At 43.3% G+C, this 17,709-nt stretch overlaps 3 protein-coding genes across 4 annotated transcripts; 2 read left to right on the top strand and 1 right to left on the bottom strand.

The window, feature by feature from the left end:
• Positions 1-449: 449 nt before the first annotated feature.
• On the bottom strand, positions 450-3,843 carry LOC136719109 (E3 ubiquitin-protein ligase TRIM35). The gene is made up of 6 exons (XM_066696945.1): positions 3,392-3,843; positions 2,826-2,921; positions 2,495-2,725; positions 2,223-2,245; positions 2,016-2,134; positions 450-1,801 (listed from the first exon to the last, which is right to left on the bottom strand). Exons 1-6 carry the CDS (start codon positions 3,791-3,793, stop codon positions 1,245-1,247), a joined length of 1,428 nt encoding a protein of 475 aa, XP_066553042.1. The 5' UTR covers positions 3,794-3,843; the 3' UTR covers positions 450-1,244.
• A 5,426-nt stretch (positions 3,844-9,269) lies between these two features.
• On the top strand, positions 9,270-12,556 carry LOC136719327 (zinc-binding protein A33). 2 transcript variants are annotated; one of them, XM_066697229.1, is made up of 6 exons: positions 9,270-9,727; positions 10,540-10,605; positions 10,736-10,966; positions 11,223-11,245; positions 11,325-11,443; positions 11,631-12,556. In XM_066697229.1, the coding sequence occupies exons 1-6, from the start codon at positions 9,326-9,328 to the stop codon at positions 12,182-12,184; spliced, it is 1,395 nt and encodes a 464-aa protein (XP_066553326.1). In that variant the 5' UTR covers positions 9,270-9,325; the 3' UTR covers positions 12,185-12,556. The 2 variants fall into 2 exon arrangements, with proteins under 2 accessions (XP_066553326.1, XP_066553325.1); XM_066697228.1 differs by having other exon boundaries at positions 10,540-10,635.
• Positions 12,557-12,931: 375 nt separating this feature from the next.
• LOC136719328 (uncharacterized) lies at positions 12,932-14,853 on the top strand. Its single transcript, XM_066697230.1, has 3 exons — positions 12,932-13,120; positions 14,186-14,281; positions 14,678-14,853. The coding sequence occupies exons 1-3, from the start codon at positions 13,075-13,077 to the stop codon at positions 14,761-14,763; spliced, it is 228 nt and encodes a 75-aa protein (XP_066553327.1). The 5' UTR covers positions 12,932-13,074; the 3' UTR covers positions 14,764-14,853.
• The last annotated feature ends 2,856 nt before the right edge of the window (positions 14,854-17,709 follow it).

The following is a 17,709-nucleotide window of genomic DNA, read 5'->3' as shown; positions in this document are numbered from 1 at the left end:
CGCAGTTCCTCTTATACAGCTCACACCTTCTCAAGGGAGGCAGAATGAAGATGTAACTCACAAATAATAAAGCCCCCCAGAGCCTCTACGGAAACCAAGATGATTTCATGCATACACTAGCTTTAATTATGTATGACACGTAAGAGTTTCTGTGTACGAGACACTGAGAGAGTTACCAGCGTTCAGGAGGTATCTGGGACTGTATCCACCTCTGTCAGCCCTGAATAATGATGCTCATAGACAACTATCACTTAGGACACTTCTACATTTGAGACTAGAAACAACAACAGTGTTGAGTGGTTGCACAGACAGGCCTACCTCCCTCACTCTTGAACTTGCTGTAGCTCAGCGTTCATCAGATTTGTACATATTTTTGAACATGGCAGTCCATACCGGAAAGTGCTGGCCAGCTTCACAACATTTGGTGTACAATACAGTAGTCTGATTGGTCAAGAATAAGAAGCATTTACTGAGAAACCAAAGACTTGGCGAGCTCAGGAGTTTCAGATACCTCAGCCATGCGTGTGAGTAGCTGCCACACAAACAACCAGCCAGGCGTTTTCAGCCATTACTGACAATCAGCCATTATTTGTATTACATTTGTCAGCAGACACTCTTATCCAGAGTAACTTACACTAGGCCTCCCACTAATCAATGGTATAACTATAGCATATAAACACAACATTGCCATTTCTAACAGCCAATATAACCTATTTCCACAGTCCCAATATTTGTTTTGATACACAACTACAACAACAGCTACACACATGGCAAATATAATGGTACATTACATTATATTAAACAATAATAGTACGTTGTTGTAACATTATTATTCGTAATATACATAAATCAATGCCTCATTTCAGTTAATAAAATATAGATTGGAATCTTATAAATGGCTTAGATGTTGAGTCCTGTTGTATCCCAGCACAACGCACTGGGATTGGCTGGCTGATTCTTCAGTGAATTCCCAGTGCATTTAAAGGACTCTAGCGCCCCCTGTCGGACACAAACAAGCATAGCTACATTAAACTAAGAAATAACATTGTAGAGTCTGATAAGACTTTTCTATAAAGCGATGATTGAAAATGTCTTTCTTACATGTGTCTAAATAATACAGACTAGGAATAGAAGCGACTCCATCTTTGCAAAGGAAACGGAAATGTATTTCACACACTGCAGACTTCAATGGAAGTGTCCAAACAATGTGTAGGGGGTTGTAACTTGTAAGGACATTTATCTGCCTAAGGATATTCCACTTTTATAGAAACCTTTACAGGGCAGATCTTCAGCGGGTCAGAACTTTTGCCCTGCCCTTTTCTGCCTGGGCTGAAGTAGGGAAACAGCCTCTCACTAAAACTGCACTCAAAAGTGTGGATAGGAGTCATGTCCCTGGTGTCAAAGAAGGACACCTTCCCGCTGTCACAGTCCAGCTGCACTCTGATCGTCTCAGGCTTTGTCTTTAAAGTGAGTGGAATGGAAGATGAGGTTGTATATGTATCTCCAAACCACAGACTTACACCCCAGAATCCCTCGTCTGGGTCTGGGAATATGTCTGCAGTCCTGTTCACCGTCTCCTTTACCACACCTAGTGTCCACGAGTCTCTACTCCCCACCACCACGTCCCAGCAGTGCCGCCCCGAGGTGAAGCCTTCAGAGCCCAGGACGTAGCAGAACCAGCCAAACCTCTCCGGGTTCGCGGGGAGATCTTGAGGAATATCGCCACTGTATATCACAGATGTTAAATCCTCAGACAGCGTCACAAACGAGGATGCCGTGTTGGGGTCCAGAGTCACAGGGGCTGGAGGGGAGATCACAGGGTTTAATCCTGGGGAGAGGTTAGCGCACTCAACTTGCACTGTGATTTAGTAGTTGTTCCCACGCTTACACTATGGATGCCATTTTTTTTTGCCATGGACTTGTGACTCAATGTACCCATTTTATCTTATGATTTACTGGATTGAGCATTTGGCTTCCCACCCTCAGAATCTGCTCTCCTTCCCCCCGATACTCACTGTACTCAACCAGCCCCAGCATCTTCTCCCAGACTCGGTACTTCAGAGAGCTGAGGTGTTCGGCCACATTGATCAGCGCTCCTGAAACCTTCTCTGGATCCGGCTGTGTGCACTGGGCCCTGCAGTGACATTCGCCATCGAGTTAGTGCTGTGGGGGGGGTATTTTCAATAATATGGACACAAGGAGGAGGAGGAGAAGCTACATACCTTGTCTTCAGGCTCTTGTAGTTCTGGAAAAATAGAAAAATATATTGTTTATGCATTGATACATTCATATTTTGAGAATTTTCTAAAATCGTATTTTGTTTTTACCTTCACAGAAGAAGATACAAAGCTCTGACAGCTATTGAAAACACACAGACAGTGAAATAATTGTATCCCAGTTACAGTGATTATTTCAGATATATTCTCTATAAATCACACTGATATCAAAAGCAAAATAAAATCAGCCATCATGTGAGAGTATTTGCCGTCCTCACCGACAGGAATGACATGTCTCCAGCTCTCATCTCCTTCTCGATCGCTTTGATTGTGTTGGAGAGGGATGATATCCTTCTGCTGAGGTTTTGGATCTTCTCCTCCATGATGAGACTCTTTAGCTCCTCTTCCTCTCTCAGCACAGCGAGTCTGGCTGCCTCTTCATCTTGTAGAAACTGGTGAAGTTCCTCAAACTCCTTCTTTATCTTCCTCTCAGTTTGCTGGGCTTGGATCTGAATGTAAGACGGTTACAGATGTCATTTGTGTTTTTGAGGTGAAATGCCCGTTGTGTATTAATGCGTGTCTGTAACTATGCACACACTATATATCTACCTTGATTTCCCCGGCGGTTTTCTCACACACTTTTTTGCACGTATTGAATGATTCCAACTTTTCCTGCATCGGCTTGAGTGCAGTTTTGAGTTCATCCTGAAAGTGAAAAAATCATCTCGTAAAATGTGCAGCTGGACAGACTGGTATCGCAGCTCATTGCCAACCTAAACCAGAAAGCAGATCTGCCCAGGACAGACTACTGAAGAGGGATTTCAATAATGTAGGGCTATACCTTTACTACAGGAATGACACTGTCGATGCAAATAAAAAAGAAAAGATAGGTAGTGCTTCATTTGCTTTTGTTCTTGTAGACCATTGAGCTACAGTAATGATGACTGTCAGACATGACACTTTCTCACAAATAGACCACAAAGTAGTTTAGTTTTCAAGTGTTTAAACTAAAAAACTTCATAAAACTGCCAAAATTAGGAAAAACATGTAAATCTCGGTACTGTAAGAGACCCTCAATGCATAGGGTGTAGTAACGAATGTCATTAAAATCCTTACATTATCAAGATCATTATTGAAGTAATCATAAAAGTGACATCATTATATTTTTGCCCAACCTTGAATTCCTGTGTGGCCTCCTCGACTGGGCAACAGTTGTGAAGTTTGTGTTTCTTTGAAGTCTGACACACAACGCAGATGGCCTCTTGATCGTCCAGACAGTAGAGCTTGAGTTTCTCTGTGTGCCGCCTGCAGAGATCAGAGGTCCTCTCTGGGGGTTTGTCTCCTTTCTGCTTTAGCCAGGACTCCACGATGTTTCTTAAAGTCAGGTTGGGAGGAGGCTTGTCTGTAGAAGACCTCCGCCGGCACAGAGGGCATTGCTGGGAGATGTTCTGGGACCAGCACTGATCCAGACAGGCTTTACAGAAGCTGTGGCTGCACCTGAGCACCACCGGGTCCATGAATACATCGCAGCACACAGGACAGCACAGTTCATCCTCCAGCACAGCTCTTGCAGCCATTTCTGACACTCTCTCTCACAGCCTGCAGCCTGCTGTAATGGCTCCTGGTCGAAGTCACTAACTCCCAAGATGTGCTTTCACTTTCATTATCTGCTCTGACATCTGAACTTCCTCTTGTGCCACGTCACACTGTGTTGTGCTTCTGGTTTCATTCAGCGTAATTTAGCAGCTTATGTTTTGTGTGTTTAGTTGTTTGTATTATTTTTAATTACTGGTTGGTTACAACATGAATAAAACAAAATACATATTGGTTATAAATAAGAAACAATGAAAGAAGGAAATGAAATACAAAACACAGGGACAGACACAGGATGACATTTCCAAAATACCAAATTACGTCTCATTGGAAATGCAGAAAAGCTGTGACTGCACTTCAGGACCATAATTGTAATCCATTTATTCATTATCCACAAAGGGTCTGCAAATTCCTGCACAGCTGCACATGCAGCCCTACAGAGCAATGAGCCTAAGAGGGGCCTTGGTCAAGACTGTATGGAGGAGTACAGTTTAGGGGGAATGGATGGGGGTACAGAATTACGGTTTAATCTTTATTTTGGTCTCATGCGTTTGACTGGGCATTGAGAAAATATTGTATTTCACAAGCCATGCATTTCTAGACATTCATGCCCAGTTCTCCTCCAAGACAGCCGCAGCATCCCGCTGAACGGGGAAAAAAGTGAGATGTATGATACAGTGAATCAATGTCTATTTATTTTTAGCAGTGGGCTCTGAATGATTGTCCGTATTCCTCACATGCGGACAGTGAAAGAGCTGAATACATTTTGGACGTGTGTGAGAGTTAATATTTAATTTGTATGTTAATATTTAAATATCCTGCTGCAAACCGAGCCAGCAAGGAAGTAGGTCAGCGCTCTGTGAGTTCAGCAAGGGTTTACCGTACAAACAAAAGACAAACTTCCCAGCAGGAAGGCTGGCAATGTCTGAAAAATATTGACTTTATTCTTTGTGAAAATTAGACTCAGGCTCAGCAAACACAAAGGCAGATAAAAGATTTTTGAGCAGCTTCACTGGTTTCTGTAAGATGAAGAGGCAGCCAGTTGTGCCAAGAGAGGAAGAGGAGCAGAAGAGTCAAAGGATGAAAGAAAAGATTGAGAACCTCACAAGAGAAATAACCGCCCTCTCTGACACGATGAGGGCCATCGAGCAGGAAATGAGAGCTGAAGACATCTCATTCCTGCAGGTTTGGACTATTTTTCCAGAGCAAATGTGACAACTGTAATAGGCAGCAGTAATAGATTTAGCAGAATCTTGTGAGTATTTATACAATATTTAAAATGAACACCAAAAACCAACTGAAACTCACTTGTAAAAGTAGTTTATTTCACAGATAATTTACTTCCATTTTGACCAAAAACCCCACTTGTGCTTAGCTATAATTGTTGGCAGCAATCTCCCGGAAAACAGTTTGAAACTCCAGATGGTTCCCCAAAACAAATGATTTTCTAAACGCTTATTACAATTTTAATGTCAGGGTGACTGCAACAAAGTAACATTGTCTTTTGTAATCCTAATTACTTTGAAGATAAAAGGTGGTATAATTGCTTTGATACTGGATGTGAATAAATAATGACAAAAATTGCATTAAAAATGTGTTGTATGCAAAGTACTCATTAGGAAGATTAAACCATTAAATTCACTGTTATTTTTCTGTGTACACAGCGTGATTTAGTGAGATATTAAAGTGAGTGTTTAAGTTTTGTAGTCATTTCTGTTTCAATGCTATGTATCATCTCAGGGCGACAAACACAAACCGCACATGCGCACAGATTGAGAATAAATCACACACTGGACACAACAAGTCTCTTTCGCTTCCATAACGCACAACACTACAGGCTCACCCACATCTGCCTTTTCCATTTTGCTGCCAACTGTATGATCGTGCTTTGCTCTCAGCAACCGTGGCGCTGATTGGCTGATGTTAAACTGAATAGGCTATGTACATCTTCCCTCAACCAATCATGATCAACTATTATTCTGCCCGCCCTTTTCATCCAATCACTCCCATCTCAGGCTTAGCGCTGAATTGATCAAAATCATATATATTGCATGCTGCCCTTTCTGATCCGGATCAAATACATCGGTACATTTGATCGTGGCAGTTGTATGTCTGTAAATGTTAAATGCATAATTTCTGTTCTTCTTCCCACTGCCCTGTTCCTGAGCACTGGACATGTCTACACTGATGTCAAATATTCATGCCAATAAAACCTTTTTGAATGTGAATTCCAACTGAGTGTGTGGGGGAGTGCACCTCGTAAACAACATCTGTGAATGTTCCTGTCTTTCATAGAGTGGGGGGACGCCTATGATTGAGGGGGATAAATTGACACTCTCTCAATATAGGTGGGCAAGTCCCTTTGTGATACCACTGAGATGTATTTCTATCATTTGGAAATTTCATCCTGTGTCCCTGACTGCTAGTTTGATGTTTAAATTTTTACATTCTTTCATTTTTTCGTATTTATAAACAATATACACTCACCTAAAGGATTATTAGGAACACCATACTAATACTGTGTTTGACCCCCTTTCGCCTTCAGAACTGCCTTAATTCTACGTGGCATTGATTCAACAAGGTGCTGAAAGCATTCTTTAGAAATGTTGGCCCATATTGATAGGATAGCATCTTGCAGTTGATGGAGATTTGTGGGATGCACATCCAGGGCACAAAGCTCCCGTTCCACCACATCCCAAAGATGCTCTATTGGGTTGAGATCTGGTGACTGTGGGGGCCAATTTAGTACAGTGAACTCATTGTCATGTTCAAGAAACCAATTTGAAATGATTCGACCTTTGTGACATGGTGCATTATCCTGCTGGAAGTAGCCATCAGAGGATGGGTACATGGTGGTCATAAAGGGATGGACATGGTCAGAAACAATGCTCAGGTAGGCCGTGGCATTTAAACGATGCCCAATTGGCACTAAGGGGCCTAAAGTGTGCCAAGAAAACATCCCCCACACCATTACACCACCACCACCAGCCTGCACAGTGGTAACAAGGCATGATGGATCCATGTTCTCATTCTGTTTACGCCAAATTCTGACTCTACCATCTGAATGTCTCAACAGAAATCGAGACTCATCAGACCAGGCAACATTTTTCCTGTCTTCAACTGTCCAATTTTGGTGAGCTTGTGCAAATTGTAGCCTCTTTTTCCTATTTGTAGTGGAGATGAGTGGTACCCGGTGGGGGCTTCTGCTGTTGAAGCCCATCCGCCTCAAGGTTGTACGTGTTGTGGCTTCACAAATGCTTTGCTGCATACCTCGGTTGTAACGAGTGGTTATTTCAGTCAAAGTTGCTCTTCTATCAGCTTGAATCAGTCGGCCCATTCTCCTCTGACCTCTAGCATCAACAAGGCATTTTCGCCCACAGGACTGCCGCATACTGGATGTTTTTCCCTTTTCACACCATTCTTTGTAAACCCTAGAAATGGTTGTGCGTGAAAATCCCAGTAACTGAGCAGATTGTGAAATACTCAGACCGGCCCGTCTGGCACCAACAACCATGCCACGCTCAAAATTGCTTAAATCACCTTTCTTTCCCATTCAGACATTCAGTTTGGAGTTCAGGAGATTGTCTTGACCAGGACCACACCCCTAAATGCATTGAAGCAACTGCCATGTGATTGGTTGGTTAGATAATTGCATTAATGAGAAATTGAACAGGTGTTCCTAATAATCCTTTAGGTGAGTGTACAGTGAGGGAAAAAAGTATTTGATCCCCTGCTGATTTTGTACGTTTGCCCACTGACAAAGAAATGATCAGTCTATAATTTTAATGGTAGGTGTATTTTAACAGTGAGAGACAGAATAACAGCAATAAAATACAGAAAAACGCATTTCAAAAAAGTTATAAATTGATTTGCATGTTAATGAGGGAAATAAGTATTTGACCCCTTCGACTTAGTACTTGGTGGCAAAACCCTAGTTGGCAATCACAGAGGTCAGACGTTTCTTGTAGTTGGCCACCAGGTTTGCACACATCTCAGGAGGGATTTTGTCCCACTCCTCTTTGCAGATCCTCTCCAAGTCATTAAGGTTTTGAGGCTGACGTTTGGCAACCCGAACCTTCAGCTCCCTCCACAGATTTTCTATGGGATTAAGGTCTGGAGACTGGCTAGGCCACTCCAGGACCTTAATGTGCTTCTTCTTGAGCCACTCCTTTGTTGCCTTGGCTGTGTGTTTTGGGTCATTGTCATGCTGGAATACCCATCCATGACCCATTTTCAATGCCCTGGCTGAGGGAAGGAGGTTCTCACCCAAGATTTGACGGTACATGGCCCCGTCCATCGTCCCATTGATGCAGTGCAGTTGTCCTGTCCCCTTAGCAGAAAAACACCCCCAAAGCATAATGTTTCCACCTCCATGTTTGACGGTGGGGATGGTGTTCTTGGGGTCATTCCTCCTCCTCCAAACACGGCGAGTTGAGTTGATGCCAAAGAGCTCGATTTTGGTCTCATCTGACCACAACACTTTCACCCAGTTCTCCTCTGAATCATTCAGATGTTCATTGGCAAACTTCAGACGGGCCTGTACATGTGCTTTCTTGAGCAGGGGGACCTTGCGGGCGCTGCAGGATTTCAGTCCTTCACGGCGTAGTGTGTTACCAATTGTTTTCTTGGTGACTATGGTCCCAGCTGCCTTGAGATCATTAACAAGATCCTCCCGTGTAGTTCTGGGCTGATTCCTCACCGTTCTCATGATCATTGAAACTCCACGAGGTGAGATCTTGCATGGAGCCCCAGACCGAGGGAGACTGACAGTTATTTTGTGTTTCTTCCAATTGAATAATCGCACCAACTGTTGTCACCTTCTCACCAAGCTGCTTGGCGATGGTCTTGTAGCCCATTCCAGCCTTGTGTAGGTCTACAATCTTGTCCCTGACATCCTTGGACAGCTCTTTGGTCTTGGCCATGGTGGACAGTTTGGAATCTGATTGATTGATTGCTTCTGTGGACAGGTGTCTTTTATACAGGTAACAAGCTGAGATTAGGAGAGTCCCTTTAAGAGAGTGCTCCTAATCGCAGCTCGTTACCTGTATAAAAGACACCTGGGAGTCAGAAATCTTGCTGATTGATAGGGGATCAAATACTTATTTCCCTCATTAACATGCAAATCAATTTATAACTTTTTTGAAATGCGTTTTTCTGGATTTTTTTGTTGTTATTCTGTCTCTCACTGTTAAAATACACCTACCATTAAAATGATAGACTGATCATTTCTTTGTCAGTGGGCAAACGTACAAAATCAGCAGGGGATCAAATACTTTTTTCCCTCACTGTATATTTTCTTTTACATATTGCTACCAACTAGTATTAAAAACTACTAAATCAAAACAATCTTCTAAAGTATACTGAATGAAACCAGAAGCACAACACAGTGTGACGTGGCACAAGAGGAAGTTCAGATGTCAGAGCAGATAATGAAAGTGAAAGCACATCTTGGGAGTTTATGACTTCGACCAGGAGCCATTACAGCAGGCTGCAGGCTGTGAGAGAGAGTGTCAGAAATGGCTGCAAGAGCTGTGCTGGAGGATGAACTGTGCTGTCCTGTGTGCTGCGATGTATTCATGGACCCGGTGGTGCTCAGGTGCAGCCACAGCTTCTGTAAAGCCTGTCTGGATCAGTGCTGGTCCCAGAACATCTCCCAGCAATGCCCTCTGTGCCGGCGGAGGTCTTCTACAGACAAGCCTCCTTCCAACCTGACTTTAAGAAACATCGTGGAGTCCTGGCTAAAGCAGAAAGGAGACAAACCCCCAGAGAGGACCTCTGATCTCTGCAGGCTGCACACAGAGAAACTCAAGCTCTACTGTCTGGACGATCAAGAGGCCATCTGCGTTGTGTGTCAGACTTCAAAGAAACACAAACTTCACAACTGTTGCCCAGTCGAGGAGGCCACACAGGAATTCAAGGTTGGGCAAAAATATAATGATGTCACTTTTATGATTTCTTCAATAATGATCTTGATAATGTAAGGATTTTAATGACATTCGTTACTACACCCTATGCATTGAGGGTCTCTTACAGTACCGAGATTTACATGTTTTTCCGGATTTTGGCAGAGCCGTGACCAGGCTGCGCTGGAATGTGGAGTAGCTGGAAAGATTAGTCTTCTTTCACAACCTTGTTGTTGCTCTTTACCTGCACAAACAGGACATTAATTAATTAAACTGTTGTACCAGTCAGTGAGTACAGTCACTCAAATGTATTGCCCATATCTAACAGAGTGCAATGGAAAGAACTGAAAGCATATTTCCTGAAGAACGATTCTCTCTGCATTATTAATGCACTTCCAGCAATCAGATCTTAATTTACTACTTAGCATGTATCCAAAGATATTTAATTAATGTTCTGTTTCAATGATAAGTATGTTCTTTATCTGGGAATATGTTTACTTTTTAGGATAATTAACAGTTTTATGAAGTTTTTTTGTTAAAACACGTGGTCTATTTGTGAGAAAGTGTCATGTCTGACACCAGTTTCAGACATCATTACTGTAGCTCAATGGTCTACAAGAACAAAAGCAAATGAAGCACTACCTATCTTTTCTTTTTTATTTGCATCGACAGTGTCATTCCTGTAGTAAAGGTATAGCCCTACATTATTGAAATCCCTCTTCAGTAGTCTGTCCTGGGCAGATCTGCTTTCTGGTTTAGGTTGGCAATTAGCTGCGATACCAGTCTGTCCAGCTGCACATTTTACGAGATGATTTTTTCACTTTCAGGATGAACTCAAAACTGCACTCAAGCCGATGCAGGAAAAGTTGGAATCATTCAATACGTGCAAAAAAGTGTGTGAGAAAACCGCCGGGGAAATCAAGGTAGATATATAGTGTGTGCATAGTTACAGACACGCATTAACACAGAACGGGCATTTCACCTCAAAAACACAAATGACATCTGTGACCGTCTTACATTCAGATCCAAGCCCAGCAAACTGAGAGGAAGATAAAGAAGGAGTTTGAGGAACTTCACCAGTTTCTACGAGATGAAGAGGCAGCCAGACTCGCTGTGCTGAGAGAGGAAGAGGAGCTAAAGAGTCTCATCATGGAGGAGAAGATCCAAAACCTCAGCAGAAGGATATCATCCCTCTCCAACACAATCAAAGCGATCGAGAAGGAGATGAGAGCTGGAGACATGTCGTTCCTGTTGGTGAGGACGGCAAATATTCTCACATGATGGCTGCTTTTATTTTGCTTTTGATATCAGTGTGATTTATAGAGAATAGCAAATATATCTGAAATAATCACTGTAACTGGGATACGAGACATAAAAGATCAATCAGTATTAATATTGACCGTCTGTTTTCAATAGTTAAAGCTTTGTAAGAACAAAATACGATATTTGAGAATGTAGTGCATTCTCAAAATATAAACACATAAACATATATATTTTCTATTTCTTCCAGAACTACAAGAGCCTCAAGACAAGGTATGTAGCCTCTCCTCCTCCTTGTGTCTACAGTATTGAAAATACCCCCCACAGCACTGACTCGTGAATACCGTTGCAGGGCCCAGTGCACACAGCCGGATCCAGAGGGGGTGTCCGGGGTGCTGATCGATGTGGCCAAACACCTGAGCTCTCTGAAGTACCGAGTCTGGGAGAAGATGCTGGGGTTGGTTCAGTACAGTGAGTATCGGGCAGAGAGAACAAGGAAGTGGGAGCACAAATGTGGATTTTCATTTTAATTGAAACCAAAACCAAGAAAACGAACATAGTTTAAGTCCACCGCATCTTTAAACGTCATCGATGGTGTAGTAATATTAACGAATACAAATGAAAGTGTTTGATCTGCTTCATGTCTGCTCACTTTCAGCTCCTGTGACTCTTGACCCCAACACGGCCGCCCCCTGGCTCTCGCTGTCTGAAGACCTCACCAGCGTCAGTCACACGGAGAAGAAACAGGATCTGCCGGACAACCCCGAGCGCTGCGCCGTGTGCGTGTGTGTGCTGGGCTCCGAGGGCTTCACCGCGGGGAGGCACTGCTGGGAGGTGGAGGTGGGAAACAAGACCAAGTGGGATGTGGGTGTGCTGAAGGAGTCCATCAACAGGAAGGGCATCATCAACGTGAGCCCAGAAGAAGGGTTCTGGGCTGTGGCTCTGAGGAACGGGCACGAGTACAGTGCGTGCACCACGGCCTGGACGCGCCTCTGGCTGAAGAGGAAGCCCCAGAGGGTCAGAGTGGAGCTGGACTATGACCGGGGGGAGGTGGCCTTCTTTGACCCCACAGATATGACCCCCATCTACACGTTCAGAGACACTTTTAGCGAGAGGCTGTTTCCGTATTTCTCACCCTGTGTGAACGAAGATGGCCGTAACCCCGGTGCTTTGCGGATCTGCCCGGGGAAGGTGTCTATACAAATAGGTTAGCATAGGATTTACAACCAGTGAGATAAACTTCTGCAGATTGAGGTTTTATTTCACCAGTGTGATTGGTGATTGCTAGTTGGAATTTCTAAATGAAGATGTTAGCATACTTACTCATACTTAGTCTTAGGCACATCGCTGGGATAAGTCATACAAATGTAAAGGATTGTTTTGTTACCTTGTAGTTTGATTGAATTAAGTTACTTTACACATATGTCAACTAAGGTAAAGACTGCTTATTTTCATTTTATTTCTGTCGCTCATATGATAAACATGGTTTATGCCATGCTGTCAGGAATCAAAGTGTGGTGAATATCTGAGGGGTGGAGTCTGTCAATCATCTTGTGACAAATACAGGCTTCATGTTCACTTTGTCATTCTGGTGCGAGTTTTTACTCCTTAGACTTTGCTCGAGTGTGTGTGTTGTGGTGTGTGTGTGTGTGTTGTGGTTTTTCCCAGTACTGTAACCCAGCTGGAGTCTGTACTCTAGCAGATATCTCCTTATCTCTGCCCCACAGCTGCACTCCCCAATTCCCTCACCTCGCCCTGTCGCACACAGCGGCCAAACGGGAGGCCGCTTCCTCTGAGGGCGGCTCATTTCTTTGCCCAATTAGTGGGACTCGTGAAAATGGTCACAATTCTAAGTGCAAAGAGGTCGCATTTCAGATAATTTTCGCCAGAACGTTCTGTACAAATTGTCGAACACATACTGTAGATGGGAAGAACATTCAACAAAAGCACACAAAACACACGACTGCCCGCTCTGTCTTGGGTGTCACTGTTTGTTTTGGGTGAACCTCAGGGTGTGTGCGTCTGTGTGTGTGGGAGTCCACAGGGCTGTATATAAACTGTGCCAGCCCGTGTGAAGGGTAGATACTTTGAACTACACCAAGATGAAGGCTTTTCTGGTCCTGCTGCTGCTGCTGCCGTTGTGCACAGGTCAGTCCCGATGCTTGAGCCACACTGTCTGGTGGATTTCTACTTATGTAATGTAATTAATAGGGCTGTACCCGACTCAGAATTGTGTCAGTCGAATCGGATTTGGCTGTTCAATGCAGGGATTCGACTATTCGTTCCTTTTTTCTGTTTTTGCTCATAACAGACTATCTGGCAATCAGAAAATCCACTGGCATGAGTTTTAGTGATGATTTTGACCAATTTAACATTAGCAAATGCAACAGAGTCATGGGAACATATATTTGTTTTGCATTTAAAAATCAATAAGAAGACGCTGCATATGATGCAAGATTTGAATTGCAGTCTATTTGAATTGCCGACAACGTCGGGCTACTATATGGATTTGTCGTAATAATGAGACAGGCAGCACACATGTATTTATTTTTAAATCAAGCTAACCAAAATGTTTTATTTCACTGTAAACATTAAAAACAACGTGTAATAGTAAAACGTTTGTAACTGGGTTTAAAACTAAAAACATCCCATATAAATCCCACGCAGTGAGTGTCTGCTCGGCTCTGCGATGTGAGTCCTGGCTCACTGGAATCACTGTAAACACACTGAACTCGGCAAAAAGACTCAAAATGGTCGGCGTGGCTCTTATTTTCACGCTTATAGCAAAAATACCTCTGGGCATTGGCTAAAAACACCTATGAATATGTAATATAGACAAACACATGAATATATCTAATCTAAATTGGGCTTGTTTCCCATTGATTTACCTTTATAATATATAAGTAAATATAACACATTTTGGTACAACCCTCTACTTTAAATTGAGTGACAGTGTAGCAGTCAGAGGTTCATGAAGTCCAGGGCCTTAGAGACGGGGACTGAAAAAAAACTAAAAAACAAACAACTTCTCGATTTGAAGAATTTCCGTCGACTGAGGGGTCTCCGACTGATGATTCGACTCGGCGACTTTCAGGGGGCCGCCCTAGTAATTAAGTTTGTTTTCATTATATATACTCACACACGTAAACAAATATATATAATATACACTGTATATCCTGGATGTTTCTTTCACAAGTTATTTCTCCCTTTCAGCTTTTACTATCGAGTGCTATGGGGAAGATTTCCTGATGGTACAGAACCAGCTGCTCCGGTGCTCCAGTCGAGTTCCCCAGGTCTGCTACACTAGAGGTAGGCTTGGCTGCCGAAGGATATACTGGCACTGCTTTAAAAAACGCTTTATTCCCTGAACTGTAGTGTTTTGACAGGCGATGCATACATACATCCATACAGACTTTTTTGTTTTTCAGTTTGTGTGAGAGACGGAGTACACCGTCAAATATAGATGAGCGAATATATACCTTAAGAATCTTTCTGTGACATGTTATTTGTCAAGATAGGGTCTATATTTATAAATAAAAATCTTTAAAACAAAAAATGTTTCACTCATACAATAATTGACACGTTTACAGCGCGGTTCTGTTTTTCCTGTTGGGTCGATATTTGAGTTAAACGAGCAAAACAAAAAATGGAAAAGCTTGTTCGCACCATCGTTGTTGACATGTCCGTGTCCTTGCTTGTCCTCAGAAACTGGGGAGAAAGGCTGCACTACGCTGGCCTTCTGCAAGCATCCCGGCTGGAAATGCTGTGATACCAACCGCTGCAATGCCTGAGCTGCCAACCCTGCCCAGCCTGGGACTCTCCCAGTGGGCAGCTGGGGGTACAGACACTGCTGGCAGCAATAAACATCTGCACTACTTCTACCTGCTGTGTACGTGTTTTATTAGCCGCTCATTACCCGGGTACGGTCTGCTCTGAGATCACACTCTTCTGGCTGCCTGGGCTGGAAAGCGGCTCGCAAATCAAGGGTTTGAGGGTCAGCTTTCATCTTTGCAGGTCTGAGAAAGACCAACTACATATTAAGAAACTACTCATGAATTGGGGGGAAATAGTCTGACGAACCCGAGACTCTAACCTCCCTTTCGCTCAGTGAATCGTTTGGTATCCAGTCCGTCCTGTAAAGACTCCCGAGCACAGGCGCTGAAACTGTACAATTTGCTCAGATTTGGGTGCAGCTTTCGAGGACGGTACAGTCACTGTGCTATCAGTTTGGTGTGTAATGTTTGTTTTTGCAATCCTGTATAAAGGCTCATCTCCGAATGTTTAGAAAAGTACAGTCCAAAGGACACCTGGAGCTCAGGACACACAAACAACATGTCCCGTGTGCTTCCAAGGCAGACACGCAGAGACGAACAGACAATGTCATTCTCACTCTCACGGTTTTTGTTTTTATTATTTCATTTTTTTTTTAATCTTCAGTTTTGTTCTGCCCTTTGACAGGAATGCATGAGAGACAGAAGTGCTCAAACGTGAAATACTTTTTGTCATTTTTGTTTCTGCTACAGCCTCAACATCATCATGGTCTTCCATTTTCATTGCTCGTAACACAGTTACACAGAGGATGCCCAGCGTCAAAACCTGTCAATGCATTTGCAGATATGAGCATTTCAGGAAACCTCACTGGTAGCTGATATTTTTTGGGTAGCAAACTGAAAAATCAATGCAAAGGGTTCTCAATGCTCACACATTACCTACAACATCCCTCAAAACATCAGCCTTCATGATGATGATGATGATGTATTCATGACTGGTGAACCCATGATCTACCCATGTTGGCGATGCTGTAAAGCTGGAGCAGACGGCCCTGTGTGAATGAAGATGGCCATAATCCCGGTGCTTTGTGGATCTGCCCAGTGAAGGGGTTTATACAAATCGGTTATCTCGGTGTGGTGGGGAGAAGGCAGCGGCACTGCAATAATAATAATAATAAAAACCCATTCAGTCTAAAACAATCAGTCCCTCACGCCTTTATTTCCTGTTACACTGGCTTCCGTCTGTCAGGTTTGAAAACCAGTGAGAGACCAGTGGAGATGGTTGTCTGGACCAGTTTGATTGGGCGTGGGGTGCTGGTTGGAATTTCTAAATAAAGATGAATTATATAGAACATACTTACTCATACTTAAGTCACATCTGAATCAAAGTGTGGTGAATATCACAGCGGTGGAGTCTGCCAGTCATCTTGTGACAAATACAGGCTTCATGTTCACTTTGTCGTTCAGGTGCGTGTTTTTACTCCTTAGACTTTGCTTGGGTGCGAGTGTGTGTGTGTGTGTGTGTGTGTGTGTGTTGTGGTGCGCAGAGTGCACTGTGAAATCCACGCGTCTGCTTTGCTCAACAGTGGGACATGAAAATAGTCTCGATTCTCAGTGCAAGCAGGACATATTTCAGTAATTTTTTATCAGAACGTTCAGTACAAATTGTCGAGCACCTCATATTGTAGATGGGAAAGAACATTCAACCAAAGCATGCAAAACACGACTGTGTTGGGTGTCACCGTGTTTTGCCTGAACCGTGGCTGAGCATGGGTGTTCACAGGGCTGTTTATATAGCCGCGACAGCCCGTGTGAAGGGTAGATACTGCGGACCACACCAAGATGAAGACTTTTCTGGTCCTGCTGCTGCTGCTGCTGTCCTCGGGCTCAGGTCAGTCCTGCGGCCCACACCGTCATCCACTGCTGGATTTTGCTTTTCATTTAGAAAATATATATTTTTTCAGATTGTAATTAAGTTTGTTTTCATTATATATACTTACACATGTATACTTTATTATATATATATATATATATATATATATATATACCCTGTACATGTAATCTGGACATCCTAAAGGTTTTTGTATCTCTTTCAGTTGCTCTCTCCCCCTTCCCACCGTTCCCGTTTCTTGTGATCAAGTGCTCCTGTACATTTACCCAGGTGTGCTTCATTTTAGGTAGGTGTCACTTCTAAAGGATACAGACTCCTTTTAAGCATGTTTTCCTGACTGAACTATGCAGTCTGTTGTGTGCCTTCTGACAAGTGATGCGTACATATATAGACTTTGTTTTACACCACCAAATATAGAGGAGCGAATACATTCCCTAAGAATTTTTCTTATGAAATGTTATTTGGGAAGATAGGGTCTATATTTATGTACTGATATGCCCAGCCTGGGACTCTCCCAGTGGGCAGCTGGGGGTACAGACACTGCTGGCAGCAATAAACATCTGCACTACTTCTACCTGCTGTGTACGTGTTTTATTAGCCGCTCATTACCCGGGTACGGTCTGCTCTGAGATCACACTCTTCTGGCTGCCTGGGCTGGAAAGCGGCTTGCAAATCAAGGGTTTGAGGGTCAGCTTTCATCTTTGCAGGTCTGAGAAAGACCAACTACATATTAAGAAACTACTCATGAATTGGGGGGAAATAGTCTGACGAACCCGAGACTCTAACCTCCCTTTCGCTCAGTGAATCGTTTGGTATCCAGTCCGTCCTGTAAAGACTCCCGAGCACAGGCGCTGAAACTGTACAATTTGCTCAGATTTGGGTGCAGCTTTCGAGGACGGTACAGTCACTGTGCTATCAGTTTGGTGTGTAATGTTTGTTTTTGCAATCCTGTATAAAGGCTCATCTCCGAATGTTTAGAAAAGTACAGTCCAAAGGACACCTGGAGCTCAGGACACACAAACAACATGTCCCGTGTGCTTCCAAGGCAGACACGCAGAGACGAACAGACAATGTCA

This window comes from Amia ocellicauda, chromosome 23 (genome assembly GCF_036373705.1).
Source record: "Amia ocellicauda isolate fAmiCal2 chromosome 23, fAmiCal2.hap1, whole genome shotgun sequence".
NCBI classification, from domain to species: domain Eukaryota; kingdom Metazoa; phylum Chordata; class Actinopteri; order Amiiformes; family Amiidae; genus Amia; species Amia ocellicauda.
Note: the sequence above shows the minus strand (reverse complement) of the source record. Positions and strands in the feature narration are given on the sequence as shown.